Source organism: Bombina bombina, chromosome 6 (assembly GCF_027579735.1).
Source record: "Bombina bombina isolate aBomBom1 chromosome 6, aBomBom1.pri, whole genome shotgun sequence".
Classification (NCBI taxonomy): domain Eukaryota; kingdom Metazoa; phylum Chordata; class Amphibia; order Anura; family Bombinatoridae; genus Bombina; species Bombina bombina.
In genome coordinates this window covers 449,431,763-449,447,449 of record NC_069504.1, presented here as the reverse complement: position 1 = coordinate 449,447,449, position 15,687 = coordinate 449,431,763, and the positions used below count along the sequence as shown (strand labels likewise).

General features: G+C 36.9%; 1 protein-coding gene across 2 annotated transcripts in view; it reads left to right on the top strand.

The window, feature by feature from the left end:
* The window catches only part of TCF7 (transcription factor 7), a 364,588-nt gene that overhangs the window by 181,123 nt on the left and 167,778 nt on the right, over positions 1-15,687 (top strand). For both annotated transcript variants that reach the window (XM_053717219.1, XM_053717218.1), the window contains exon 4: positions 13,677-13,806. In XM_053717219.1, the coding sequence (XP_053573194.1) occupies positions 13,677-13,806 (130 nt within the window). The remainder of the gene's footprint in view (positions 1-13,676; positions 13,807-15,687) is intronic.

Here is a 15,687-nt window from a genome sequence, read left to right as displayed (position 1 = left end):
CTTTAGGTTTCTCACTGAAATTATTACAAAAAACTTATGCAATTATAGCATACATGGTTGTAAATGCTTCTCTGGGATCCCCTTTGTTCAGAAATAGCAGACATATATGGCTTTGGTTTTGCTTTTTACTAATTAGAAGGCTGCTAAATGCGACTGCGCACCACACGTGTATTATGCCCAGCAGTGAAGGGGTTAATTAGGGAGCATGTAGGGAGCTTCTAGGGTTAATTTTAGCTTCAGTGTAGTGTAGTAGACAACCCCAAGTATTGATCTAGGCCCATTTTGGTATATTTCATGCCACCATTTCACCGCCAAATGCAATCAAATTTAAAAAAAACGCTAAATTTTTCACAATTTTAGGTTTCTCACTGAAATTATTTACAAACAGCATGTGCAATTATGGCACAAATGGTTGTAAATGCTTCTCTGGGATCCCCTTTGTTCAGAAATAGCAGACATATATGACTTTGGCGTTGCTTTTTGGTAATTAGAAGGCCGCTAAGTGCTGCTGCGCATCACACGTGTATTATGGCTAGCAGTGAAGGGGTTAATTAGGTAGTTTGTAGGGAGCTTGCAGGGTTAATTTTAGCTTTAGTGTAGAGATCAGACTCCCACCTGACACATCAGACCCCCTGATCCCTCCCAAACAGCTCCCTTCCCTCCCCCACCCCACAATTGTCCGCCACCATCTTAAGTACTGGCAGAAAGTCTGCCAGTACTAAAATAAGTTTTTTTAAAAAAAATAAATAAATTTTTAGCATATTTACATATGCTACTTTGTAGGATCCCCCCTGAGCCCCCAACCTCCCTGATCCCCCCCCCAAAACAGCTCTCTAACCCCCCTCTGCCTTATTGGGGGCCATCTTGGGTACTGGCAGCTGTCTGCCAGTACCCAGTTTGCAAGAGAAATGTTTTTTTTTTAATTGTTATGTTCTTTTTCTGTAGTGTAGCTTCCCCCCCCCCCCCCACAGACCAATCCCCCAATCCCCCCTGACTAATGTATTTTTATATAAATAAATACTATTTTTTAAAACTTTTAATACATCTTTTTTCTGTAGTGTAGCAGTTCCCACCCGCTTCCTCCCCGTGCACGCGCCCGCCCCCACCCTCCCGTGCGCGCCTCCGATCACCCCCACCCACGATCCCGCCCCCCTACACATCATCAGGGCCATCAATGGCCGCCTCCCGAACCGGCTCCCACCCACCAACGAATTTAGCCGGTGATGTCCGGTGCAGAGAGGGCCACAGAGTGGCTCTCTCTGCACCGGATTGCTAAAAAAGGTTATTGCAGGATGCCTCAATATCGAGGCATCACTGCAATAACCGGAAAGCAACTGGAAGCGAACAGGATCGCTTCCAGCTGCTTTCCAGACCAAGGACGTACGCCACACGTCCTCGGTCATTAACTGTATTTTTTTTGAGGACGTGTGGCGTACGTCCTTGGTCGTTAAGGGGTTAAAGGAAGATTTAACATATGGTTAGGAAAACCTATATTTCATGGTGTTCCACTAATGATTATTCTTGGCATTCTTTTAGTGCCTATGATTTGAATTTTTTTTAAAGAAAACGTAATTATTTTTTGGATTTAATTTCTCAGCTGAAATAGCTGTTTTTATTTTATCCCTACCTCTAGTGACTCGTGGACTTCCACATCTTGGGGAATATATCCCATACGTCACTAGCTCATGGACTCTTGCCACCAATGTAAAAGAAAGCATAATTTATGTAAGAACTTACCTGATAAATTCATTTATTTCATGGTGGCAAAAGTCCATGAGACCCACCCAATTTTTTAGGGGTTGTGATTTTTTTTTTTATATATATCTAAAAGCACTTTATTTATCCTGTTCCTCTTTTTTATGCTTTTTCTCCTTTTACACCTCACTAACTTGGCTATACGTATGAGTGCAGTGGGAGGTGTATTTATAGGCATTTGAGGTTTGGGAAACTTTGCCCTCTCCTGGTAGGAATGTATATCCCATACGTCACTAGCTCATGGACTCTTGCAAACATGAAATAAATTAATTTATCAGGTAAGTTCTTACATAATTTATGTTTTAGTGCATTTTTACCCAATCAGCGCTGACTCTTAAATAACTCCACGGGAGTGAGCAAAATGTTATCTATATGACACACATGATCTAGCAGTGTTTAGCTGTGAAGCGGCAGTTAAACGGCTTAGAAATTAGCATATTATCCTGCCTAGGTTTAGCTTTCAACAAAGAATACCAAGCGAGCAAGGCAAGTTTAATGATAAAATTAACTTGGAAAGTTGTTTAAAATTGCATACCCTATCTGAATCATTAGTTTAATTTTGACTAGACTGTCCCTTTAAGGATCTTTATTTTCTTTTTTGACAAATGCACAATAATAAAATGTACTTTTGATATGTTGTGTTTTTTTATTATTATTAATTTTGTGTACACTTAAAAGGGCATGAGACCCAAAAAAGTATTTCATGATGCGATCTAGATAATTTTTGAAACATTATTTAAATATGCATGTTCTATATGTAAGTTCCCACGGGAACAGGGCCCTCAATTCCCCCTGTATTTGTTAAACTTTGTCTGGTGTCTTTTATATTGTATTGTACTGTACTTTTATCTTTGTACCCATGGACAGCGATGCGGAATCTGTTGGCGCTTTATAAATAAATAATAATAATGTACTTTGGTTATCTTTGTTCTTTTGGTAGCCTTTGTTGAAAAGCATACCTAGGTAGGCTCAGAAGCAGCAATTCACTACTGACAGCTAGCTGTTGATTAGTTGGTGCACATATATGCCTCCTTGTTAATAACTCATCTGACGTGTTCAGCTATCAGCTATAGTGAATGTAATAATTTTCTACTAAAATGTGTACAGGCATTATATTTACTGTACATTTATTTATATTCTCTAAATGACTACGGAGGAAAAAAGACTGGTGGTTAAAATCTGACTTTTTTTTTTTTCCTTGTTCAAGAAACTGCCCACACAAAATACACACTTTGTGTGAAATATGTCACAATACAGAAACAAATACCTGCCACTGGGTTTTATTGTTACTTTCTATTTGTCATGTAGCTGATTTAGCTCATGAAACAGCTGTATACTGTGTGGTGTCACTGAACAGCTGGTGCAGGTAGTGGTTAACCAACCTACCATCTCTCAAACTCTCCATTTTCAACAGGTTCATTGTGTTCAGTCGTGTACACTCTATATATTTTACTTTCCTAGCCTTGTTGTATGTGTGTATGTGTATATATGTGTGTGTATATATATATATATATATATATATATATATATATATATATACAGTATGTGTATGTGTGTGTATATGTATGTATATACACACACATACATATATATATATATATATATATATATATATATATATATATATATATATATATATATATATATATAGTTGTTTTTACTCTTTTTAAATCATAATGACAACAAAAACTACCCAAATGACCCTGATCAAAAGTTTACATACCCTGGTGATTTTGGCCTGATAACATGCACACAAAGTTGATACAAAGGGGGTTGAATGGATATTAAAGGTAACCATCCTCACCTGTGATCTGTTTGCTTGTAATTAGTGTGTGTATAAAAGGGTCAATGAGTTTCTGGACTCCTGACAGATCCTTGCATCTTTCATCCAGTGCTGCACTGACTTTTTTTGGATTCTGAGTCATTGGGAAAGAAAAATAATTGTCAAAGGATCTGTGGGGAAAAAGGTAGTTGAACTGTATAAAACAGGAAAGGGATATAAAAAGATATCCAAGGAATTGAGAATGCAAATCAGCAGTGTTGAAACTCTAATCAAGAAGTGGAAAATGAGGCGTTTTGTTTGATAACATACTGCGTTCATCTTGCCATCAATTCTGACCAAATTTCCTGTGCCTTTTGTAGCTCACGCATCCCCAAAACATCAGCGATCCACCTCTGTGTTTCACAGAAGAAATGGTGTACCTTTCATCATAGGCCTTGTTGACTCCTCTCCAAAGGTAGCGTTTATGGTTGTGGCCAAAAAGCTCAATTTTGGTCTCATCAAATGACTTTGTGCTAGAAGGTTTGAGGCTTGTCTTTGTGCTGTTTGGCGTTTTGTAAGCGGGATACTTTGTGGCATTTGCGTAGTAATGGCTTTCTTCTGGCGACTCAACCATGCAGCCCATCTTTCTTCAAGTGCCTCCATATTGTGCATCTTGAAACGGCCACACCACATGTCCTGTATTTCACCTGAAGTTATTTGTGGGTTTGTCTTTGCATCCGGAACAATTTTCCTGGCAGTTGTGGCTGAAATGTTAGTTGGTCTACCTGACCGTGGTTTGGTTTCAACAGAACCCCTCATTTTCCACTTCTTTATTAGAGTTTGAACACTGCTGATTTGCATTCTCAATTCCTTGGATATCTTTTTATATCCCTTTCCTGTTTTATACAGTTCAACTATTTTTTCCCGCAGATCCTTTGACAATTCTTTTGCTTTCCCCATGACTCAGAATCCAGAATCGTTGGTGCAGCACTGGATGAAAGATGCAAGGGTCTGTCAGGAGTCCAGAAACTCATTGACCTTTTATACACACACACTAATTACAAGCAAACAGATCACAGGTGAGGGTGGTTACCTTTAATAGCCATTCAAACCCCTTTGTGTCAACTTGTGTGCATGTTATCAGGCCAAAATCACCAGGGTATGTAAACTTTTGATCAGGGTCATTTGAGTAGTTTCTGTTGTCATTATGATACATGATTCCCAGCAAAAGTAAAAATAGTGCAGTGGAATATTATTAAAGTACAAAATAAATTTACAGAATCACGATGCTGAAAAGGGAACAGCACCAGCTTCAGTGCCTACACAGCTGTGCTGTTCCCTTTTATATTGTAAAGTCCATACTGACAAGGACATTACATATTAAAATTGCTGTATTGTGATTGGACAAAGAACTTTGTCAATTATGATATAGGAAAACCCCTTCTGACAGTGGGCGGTCGGGCTGCAGCGGTTAAAGGGACACTCAAGTCAAAATTAAACTTTTATGATTAAGATAGCTCGTTCAATTTTAAACAACTTTCAAATTTACTTCCATTTATTAAAAGTGCACAGTCTTTTTATATTTACACCTTGAGTCACCAACTCCTACTGAGCATGTGCAAGAATTTACGGATTATACTCATTTGTGATTGGTTGATGGCTGCCACATGATACAGGGGGAGTGAAAATAGACATAACTGAAATTTGTCAGAAAAAAATCTGATTCTTTTGAAATTCACACTAAGTGCTACTGCATTGTCTTTTTATGATGCATTTGTTGATCGTGCAAATCTACTATATTTACTGGTCCTTTAAAACATGCAACAAGCAATTTCAAAAGTGACTTTTTTAAAATATATAACTGCAATGCGATCTTCATGTTTTATCTAATATCGTTTATCTGCCTGATTTGATGTTGCAAGCTATGAATTTTGCTTGTTTTTAATGACCCTTTAAAGGACATTGTTCTTAAAGGGACAATGCAATGCAAAAACGACATCAGGAAAATATTTTTCATTTGTGCATAACTGACCCTAGATAACAGTGTTAGGACTTTGTTTAGGAAGTAATTTAATATGTATACCAGTTCGAGGAACCAGCGTTTTCTTATCAGACTTGTGAAGACCTGTAAATCTTCAGTAGTACAGTTGTGGGAGTTTTTTCTATCACCCAAAGAGCATGTGTACAGCAGTATCAGATATGGCAAACACATTTAGACAGATTTTACTCCGCTGTGTTAATGCTGAATTATATTTTAACATGTTAACTTACTGTTCTTTTATCCGCATGACAGGATTTTTGTATACAATATACTTTTTTTCTTTCTTTCTTTCTTTCATGATTCAGTGTACAGTTAATGGAAAAGTTTTCTTGGTTTTTTTTTTAATCAAATTTTCTTGTTTCTCTTGGTATCCTTTGTTGAAAAGCATGTAATTAAAGGGACAATAGAATTGTTATTGTTTTAAAGGATAGATAATCCCTTTCTTACCCATTCCCCAGTTTTGCATAACCAACACAGTTATATTAATATACTTTTTACCTCTGTGATTACCTTGTATCTAAGCAACTTCTGACAGCCCCCTGCTCACATGACTTTTAATTTATTATCTATTGACTTGCATTTAGTACTGTGTTGTGCTAACTCTTAAATAACTCTGCGGGCGTGAACACAGTGTTATCTATATGGCCCACATGAACTAGCAGTCTCCTGTTGTGAATAGCAAATAAAACAGTATGTGATAAGAGGCTGTCTGTAGTGGCTTAGAAACAGGCAGAAATGTAGAGGTTTAAATGTTATAAAGTATATAAATATATCAATGTTTGTTGTGCAAAGCTGGGGAATGGGTAGTAAAGGCATTATCTATCTTTTTACACAATTACAGCTTTAGTGTAGACTGTTCCTTTTAGCTCAGGAGCATGCACGTTTCCAGAGCACAACATAAAACATTCTTGCTAAACGGCTAAATGTCATACTGCTGCCACCTAGTGTTTAAAAATATTCTTGCAAAACTGCTACCATTTTAGTTTCTAAGACACATGCACAGTACCTAGCTGGGTATTCTCTTCAACAAAGAGAACAAAGTACAGTTGATTTACAAGTATCTTGGAACCTTTTATTTTTTATTTTAATGTTATGTTCTATCTGAATCCTGAATGGAAAAAAAGAGTTTTATGTTCCTTTAAACGTGGATAAAGACAAGTTACACTTTATGTACTAATATTACATTTTACAGTTTTATAAATACATCATATTTTATGAAGAAGTTTACATTGTGAATGAGCTCTCAACAAAAATGTACAATTGAGTTAACTTTTTGCCCAACCTGTTTTGTCAAATGATATAAAACTCTGCTAATTAATTGCTAATAAATAATGTTATTAAATTGGGCTTCCAGTATAAACCTATTCCCAGTGCTGCAGAGTTCTAGTGTAGTTTAGCCCTTCTGTAAAATATAGATAATAATGAACAAAGAGAAGAAGAGATTAAAACTACAACATGGATGTGGATGCCAGAGATTGAAATAGATGTGCTGTGGTGCACACAATGTTTTTTGTTTTGTTTTGATTTTGTTTATTCTAAGGACAACAATGTTCTTTTAACAAAACAAAGATAAAAAAAAGTTATGCCTAATAGTCAAATACAGTTGACAAATCTGTAATAAAAGTTTGTTTTTACCACTACGTAGGCGGTCCATAACTTGCTTTAAACCGCACTGAAGAAAGCTAACCTAGTCTGAGTACGCCATAGTTAGGTTAGTGACAGTGAGATAAGTCATATCAAAACTAAGGGGGAGGATTCTGTCTCTTGCATATAATATTCAATTGCAGAATTTATCACATGTGCTACTTTATAAATAACCTCAATAAACCACAGTCCTGAAGGCTGTTAGACAGTACATCTGATCAGCATTCCTGTATCTCAACCTCAAAAACATAGCTAATTGTTTCCCACTCTTTATAAACATAACTACAAAAGACTGTTGCTGTATCCTTTAGTATCCAAAACATTTCTGCCATATAAACTATAGATATGCTTTTATGTTTGCCTATGCAGAACTGAAGGATTTTCCCCACATACACTGCACAAATAAAAATTACTTTACAGAAGGGTTTTTGGGTAAATGCGGAGTTTGTTTCAAATTTCCATGAAGAGAAAGTTGAAACCAGGAATTTCCCTGAATTTTTTTTTTATTTTATTTTATTTTTACATCTGAATGATAACTCACCTAGCATGAAGGAAACTTTTTTTAAAGTACTTTTCTTAAATTGTGTTAAATTGTATTTCCTTAATAAAGCACTGGGCTGCAACAGGTTTACATGCGGTGTACAGAGGTTTATAGATAACTTGATCCCTAAACTTTCTTTAGATAAAACACTCTCAAAAACACCTACAGTATATTCCTGTAGCCATAAGTGTCTTTTGAATGTTTTGGTCATTTCTCTGTGTTCTCTAATATAAAAAAAATGCATTGATTGTGATGTAAGAAATGGAAATTAGGTTATATATTTCCTGTAAAATCTGGACTACATTTCCCATCATGCTGTGGCCTAAAGAGAGGAAGTTATATGTTAGAGATTAAAGGGACACTGAACCCAAATTTTCGCTTTCGTGATTCGGATAGAGCATACAATTTTAAGCAACTTTCTAATTTACTCCTATTAATTTTTCTTTGTTCTCTTTACTTGAAAAAGAAGGCATCTAAGCTTTTGTTTTGCTTCAGGACTCTGGACAGCACTTTTTATTGGTGGATGAATTTATTTAAACCCAGGTTGTTCACCAAATATGGGCCGGCATCTAAATTTACATTCTTGCATTTCAAATAAACATACCAAGAGAATGAAGAATAATTGATAATAGGAGTATTAAAATTCCATGCTCTATCTGAATCACCAAAGAAAAAATTTGGTTTCAGTGTCCCTTTAAGTTTCAGATGTGTGTTTCTTCCATACCTCACAGTGCCTACTTGGGAACCTGGTGCTGTGAATGATCACCAGGCTGTCTTCGGTTCCGATTGCTTTGTATGATTTCTGTGCTTTGCTTATTTTCTATCTCACCATAGTGTATTCAATCCTTTGTCAGTTAAACACAATTAATATCGGCATATTTTCAGTCAGGGAACCTCAGGACCATGATAAATACTAACATAGAAGTGTCTGGTGGTGGTTTGTGGCCGATGTGAATAATCTATTAAGGAGGCTATATAACTAAGGATTATATTCAAATATGAAGAATATAATCCTTAGTTATATAGCCTCCTTAATAGACTCCCCTGGCCCTTATGATCTGTCAAGCTATAATGTGAGACCAAAAAAAAAAAATCACAATCAATTATTTTAGTAGCTGCTTCCAGACATCCCAACCTGCAAAAACTAATTTCATGAGGTGTCTTTACCAGCTACTGTGCTGCGCACTGCCCCCCCCCCCAATTATATACTGGACACCTGGAAACCCTAAATAAGATAGAGACTTAGCATTAAAGTAGCTTCCCACTAAACTCACATTAAAGTAGCTTTATTTCACAACCACATAGAACAAACCTATTTTCCAGTGATCGTATGCTTGTTGAATGCAATACGAAGTTTAATTGCGTGCAATAAATAAGGTAGTATTTGTGTTTTATTTTATTAAAATCAGTGGGGGCACAGGAAAATGAAACATTTACTTTCCGTAAACCACAATCTAATTGATACAAATTTACATAAGACATTACAATATTATTGGACATTATGGGAATTGTTAACCTGTCTGTGCCCATACTATTATCGTGATGGTATATACTGTTATTGAATGCCAACTATTACTCATGTTGTATTACTTGAAAAATCCAATAAAAACTATTTTAAAAAAAATAAAAAAAATCAGTGGGGGCTTTTTGGTTACTGATGCATGCTTTGAGGGTTCCATAGCGTCCCAGCTTGGGAAGTACTCAGTATAGTTGTCCCTGTACGACTTTCGGATTTTGTGTGTGGGAGCGTGTGTGATTTTGAGTTTGAGAGGCTATTTGTAATTATGTTTTGTACTCACAGTAGAGTCAATTTGATAAGGACCTGACAGCAGGGGTGTCTATCTCCTCCCTCACAGGGGCGCAGTCTCTTTGCCCTCTTTCTCAGTTCTCACTCAGCCTATGCTGCAGCCGATGTTGCCTGCTGTGGATTCTTCTCCCCCAAGAGCTTTATCGCTGCTTCCAAACAGCAGGAGGGAGGGTGGCAGACACGTAATACACTTAAAGTAAAGACTTGCTGTGACAATGCCATCCTGCTCGGTGACATCACCGCAACTAGAGGCATTTCTTAAAGAAACACTGTTTCCAGATTTGGGCAAGTTGGATCTTGTAGTTTCAGGGAGATTGCATTTCATTTGCGGGCTTCGGGGAGCTGCTATTACAATGAGGGAGACTCCCTGAACTTCAGGGAGACTTGGGATGTCTGTGTGTCTCCCAGAATTTGTCCGTTCTTGATCTACTGTATGGCAGGATTTACATCATGATTACCTGTTGTTCTTTATCTATACCAGAGGTCCTCAAGCTATTTTATATGGAGGGCTGGTTACTAGTGGCATTACATTATAGTCATACTTATGCTAAAGAGAGAGCATGTAAATAGTTCTATTCATGGTTTTCAGTTCTAAATTGCAAAGGAGAATTAGTTACTATTTTATTTTTTTAAGGACCATAAAACACCTTTTAATTACAAAATTTCTCTCTAGTCTTGCAATATAGTAACATGCTGACCAAGTGAGAACATTTTCTGAATTAATTAAATTTGTTTGCTGCATTTGTTTTTCAATAGCCAAACTCTTTACCACTTGCCCTATTTTGGATGATCCAATCCAGACTTGTTACTGAAGTACATATAGCTTGTCACTGTCATTTTGTTAGCAAATTTTACTTTGTTTGTCTTAACGTATTCCTTCTGCTGAGGCCATTTAGAGGCCTATATGTAGCAGAGTTAAGTTTGTGCACTACCATTTCTCAGAATTGGAAAACCCACCAGTTTCAGTGTTTTCTGCTCAGGGACTCTGAGAGGAACTACAAAACCTTGTGGGGGCCTGATATGACCCCAGTCTGGGCCATCGTTTTAACAGTTGATACATCTACTGAATAATTTTTTATATAGATAATTACTAGAACTACATACATGGTAAAGAAGAAAGAATTAAAGTAAAATATTTATTATACTCATAAAAAATAGAGCTGGCTTTGAAAGAAGTGGCTCATTTGCCGGATAACTTGAAATAGTTTTCAGCCCTCTCAAGCAGGCAGAAACATGAACACCTTGAGCAAACTCAAGTTCCTAGGATAATCTGTTTCAGGATTTAGTTAATAAAGGATCCATAATCCACACTTAAAGACGCCCCTAGCAAAATGTTCTGACACTCTATGCAACAGAATTAACTGGATTTTTTTGACAAAAGGACTTGCTGCTGGTTTCAAATTCTTCATTCTCACCCCAACATCTGCTGTTACCTGACATTCCTTTGATGTGATAAAATAAATCCGCAGTGTCATTCTGTTAAATAGGTGATAAAGTTTCATGGTTTAAACATTCTTAACCAGATAAATTGTCAGGATTAAATTTAAGATTTATCAGTTATTTCAACAGATATAAAAAGCATTGCAGTCATTAGTCAAAAGCAGAAAGTTGTAAGCTCCATATACCGTCTGTTGTGTTTTTATTCTTGGTTTAGTAGAAATTTTGCTTAAATGTAGTAGAACTGAATAATTAACATAATGCATAATAAAAATACAATGAAATGTCAATTTCAAATGAGCAGTACATTTTTTTTTGTAAACACATTTTAAAATTTTCTGTGATTTCCCTGCCCCTTGTATCATGTGACAGCCTTCAGCGATACAGACACTTAAACATATACACTGTGAACTCTTGTACATGCTCACTAGTAGCTGGCGCCTCAAAATATTTGCTTTAGTGTCCATTTAAAAAAAAAAAAATGGGCTAAATCTGGAGCCTAGCACAGTGTGGTCTAAAGTCAAAAGAAAACAAATATTGTACATACAGAAGTTGCAATTTCTGCACTCTCCGGTCCACCTTAAGCAGAATGACAGACAAAGATTCTGTCAAGATTGGTATAACCCAGTCATTGAGCACCATGTTCAGTTGTATTTAAAAAGCATGCACACCCACTCAGTCCTGGTTAGCCAATCTCTCATGTGTGGCTGCAGTGATGCACAAGAGGGAAGGTCTGTAATTATAATAGATAAGTGTGATAAACTATGTTCATTTTCCTAGGTAGATGGTTACAATCCCATACATTCACTTGCATACATTGGAGCACCTCAACACACTTATGCAGTGCACGACTAACTTTGTTATGTTGGTGACATCTCACACACACACACGTCACCAGCATTCCTTTAAAAACGCAATCCTACAGTATCCATATGTAAAGCCTTCTGATTAGTTGACAGCTGTTACATATCAGGGAATGGAGTACAGAAACCTAAACAAAAAGTATTAACATGAATTCAAAAATGGAAGAAGAAAAAAAGTTCAGCTGTCAGTTATAATTCCCTGCCACCTTATTGTGATAAATTTTTTGTTTTAATGTCCCTTTACGTGAATATCTTAGAGTTGTCTGTAGTACCTGTGGTACCAATGTGACTCTAATGCTCAGGGCTGGAAGTGGGATGACTCCAGTCTAGCAATTCTGTTTTGTGTTGCTTGGTAATGTGCATCTTCTATGTCTATAAGCAAAGTAAAAATGGCAGAACAGTGGCATACATGATTCAGTGTTGGTTTTAACCCTTTATAGATGATTATTATGTGTACTTATTTTCTATATAGAAGCTTTGTTGTTGTCCTGTATGGAGTCTAGGAACAGTAATTTTACAATGCAACAGTTACTGATTGGTCTGTGTCGTGTTATTATTGTGTGTTTCTGAAGTTGTTTAACCTTTTTTTTATTTATTTTTATTACACTGTGGTTTGGGGGTTGTCATGAGTTAAGCACTGTTCACAGCTCATTTCAAGTTAAAAGTAAGAGCTATTACATTGTCTTTTATTGTTTATTTGCCAATTATTAAGTTCTACTGTGTTTGGTGGTCCTTTAATGTCACATGACTGCTGTTGACCATCCACAGACTTGTATATGTATACAAGCCTGTGAACAGTCAGGCATGCTCAAAAGATACTGGTGATGTCACCAATGATTTCACCGGCTCAGTGTCAATGCACCCCAGCCCTGAAACTCAACATTTGTAGGCTTGTGGTTTGCTAATGATGTCCAAGAGTGGAAGACTGATTGTGTGTGTATGTGTATATATATATATATATATATGAGTGTGTGTATGTATATATATATATATATTATTTATTAGGAGTCACCTTTAATTGTGATGATATATGGAGCTGGAAATTAAGTCTCTACTCTTTGTCTGCGCAAGCGCCCAGCGCGCACCCTCGATATGTACATAAACTTAAGTAAACAATTTGTCCAATAGTAATTTTGCAGCTCCATATATCATTACAATTTGCAACTTAATGAATTTAGGAGTTACCTTTAATTGTGATGACTGTTTACTTAAGTTTATGTAGATTTCAAGGGTGCACGCATGCGCAGACAAAGCGTCGAGATTTGCTACTAGCTGTCGGAATTAGCTACCCTGTCAGTGCGCATGAGCACACATACATTACCGCATTTCACACATTCTTTACAACATATGTGGAATGCAGTGACCGCACACTGACGGGTAGCAAAATCTGACAGAACACCAGAACTCAGTGATTATTGATTGATATATTGTGCTCTGTAATTTAGAAAAAAGCAAAGGGACAAAGTTATTTAAAACACTTAATATATTTTGCATCCCCCTCTTTTGAAAACAAGAGTATTTACATGATGATTACAAATGTTACCTATTATGAGATGGCAGAGGTGGTGGTACCATTGAGTATCTGCTCAAAAAGCCCTGTGTATTTATATCACACACAAGGAACATATGACTTTAGTTTACTTGTCAGAGTAAAGTTAGGAGACAAGAGGGAAAAAATAGTCCATTCAGTGTTAAAGATAAGAAAATAGCTAAATTTTTACTTGTCTACTGCAATTTCTTACTTGTCCTGAACTCATTTTTTGAAGTTCTGTAATGTGAAAAAATGTCTTTGATTGCTGAGCTTTTCTTGTCTTTTTGTTTTTTAGTCCAAAGTTCCCGTTGTGCAGCCATCCCACGGGGTCCACCCGCTTACACCCCTCATTCCATACAACAATGAACCTTTCAGTCATGGTTCCCACTCCCCACATCTTCCTGCAGACCTCAACCAGAAGCAAGGTAACTTCCTGCATATTGTAAAGCTGTGGCACTTCTTCTGTGTTGGTCAGCTTATCCTCTGAGTACTGAACAAAGAAAATTCATATATAAAGATTGTTTTTGTTCTTGGGAAAAAGAACATTTAAAGCAGGGCTCGACAAACCCAGGAGCCTGGGAGCCACTGGCTACTAGAATTTTACTTATGACTCCTAACTTTTTTGGTTATTCTCTATTTATCTATATACAAATCCAACTGTCTGGCTCCTAAAAATATGCCTGGCTCCTAAATACTCTTACTGGCTCCTAATTTTTAACATATTCGTCAAGCACTGATTTAAAGGGATAGTAAAGTCCAAATTAAACTTTCATGATTCAGATAGGGCATGTAATTTTAAACAACTTTCTAATTTACTTTTATCATCAAATGTGCTTTATTCTCTTGGTATTCTTAGTTGAAAGCTAAACCTAGGTAGGCTCATATGCTACTTTCTAAGCCCTTGAAGGCCACCTCTTATCTGAATGCATTTGACAGTTTTTCACAGCTAGAGGGTGTTAGTTTATGTTTCATGTAAATAACATTGTGCTCATGCACATGAAGTTATTTAAGAGTCAGCACTAATTGCCTGAAATGCAAGTCTGTCAAAAGATCTGAGATAAGGAGGTAGTCAGCAGAAGCTTAGATACAAGGTAATTACAGAGGTAAAAAGTATATTAATATAACAATGTTGGTTATGCAACATTGGGGAATGGCAAATAAAGGAATTATCTATCTTTTTAAACAATAACATTTCTTTCATGTAATTGGCAAGAGTCCATGAGCTAGTGACGTATAGGATATAGGAGGGGCAAAGTTTCCCAAACCTCAAAATGCCTATAAATACACCCCCACACACCCACAATTCAGTTTTACAAACTTTGCCTCCTATGGAGGTGGTGAAGTAAGTTTGTGCTAGATTTCTACGTTGATATGCGCTTCTCAGCATTTTTGAAGCCCGGTTCCTCTCAGAGTGCAGTGAATGACAGAGGGATGTGAAGGGAGTATTACCTATTGAATACAATGGTCATCCTAACGGGGATCTATTTCATAGGTTCTCTGTTATCGGTCGTAGAGATTAATCTCCTACCTCCCTTTTCAGATCGACGATTTACTCTTATATACCATTACCTCTGCTGATTCTCGTTTCAGTACTGGTTTGGCTAGTATAACATGAAAGACAAAAGCGCAAAAAGAGGGGATTCAAGCGTAATTGGTGAAAAAGTGCTGTATTGCACAAACATAGACTTCTACTCACCAGAGTTAGTATGAAAATAAGCCTTTATTGATACATTCTTTAAAACGATACTCTGTGTCCCAAGTACAAACAGTCCGTTTCCCAAGGTAATTAGCAGCTGGAAGTTCTTATATGCAGGACACAACCTGCGGCGGGCGTAGCCGGCTTGCCCACCCACAGCTGGTTACTCTGAGGTTGCGGAGACTTGGGACCGGTGGTAGATTAACCCCAACGCGTTTCCCCCGGTATTCGCCGGGCTTTCTCAAGGGGATCTGGATAAGCACAAACGGATGTTGGGCTTCTGTGTAATTCACACTTAAATACCCGTATGTTTAAGGTTAATACGCCCACTCTGGAGGCTTGATGTTTATCTCTGCATTCCATTGGTTAGTTTTACCGGTACATTTTAAAACCACATACAATGTCAGTTAATAATATGATTCATGCATATTTCTTAACCAAGATAAGAATTACATTGATGCTCAGTATATACGGTTGTTGTATGAAACTATTAACTAATTTAAACGCACCTTAACTTTTATATAAAGAGTTTTTTTCCCCCTTTTCCCCGTGCATTCTCATTATTGTTGAAACTTTTAAGGTGGTATTGTGCAACCTCAGATTTTAAGTT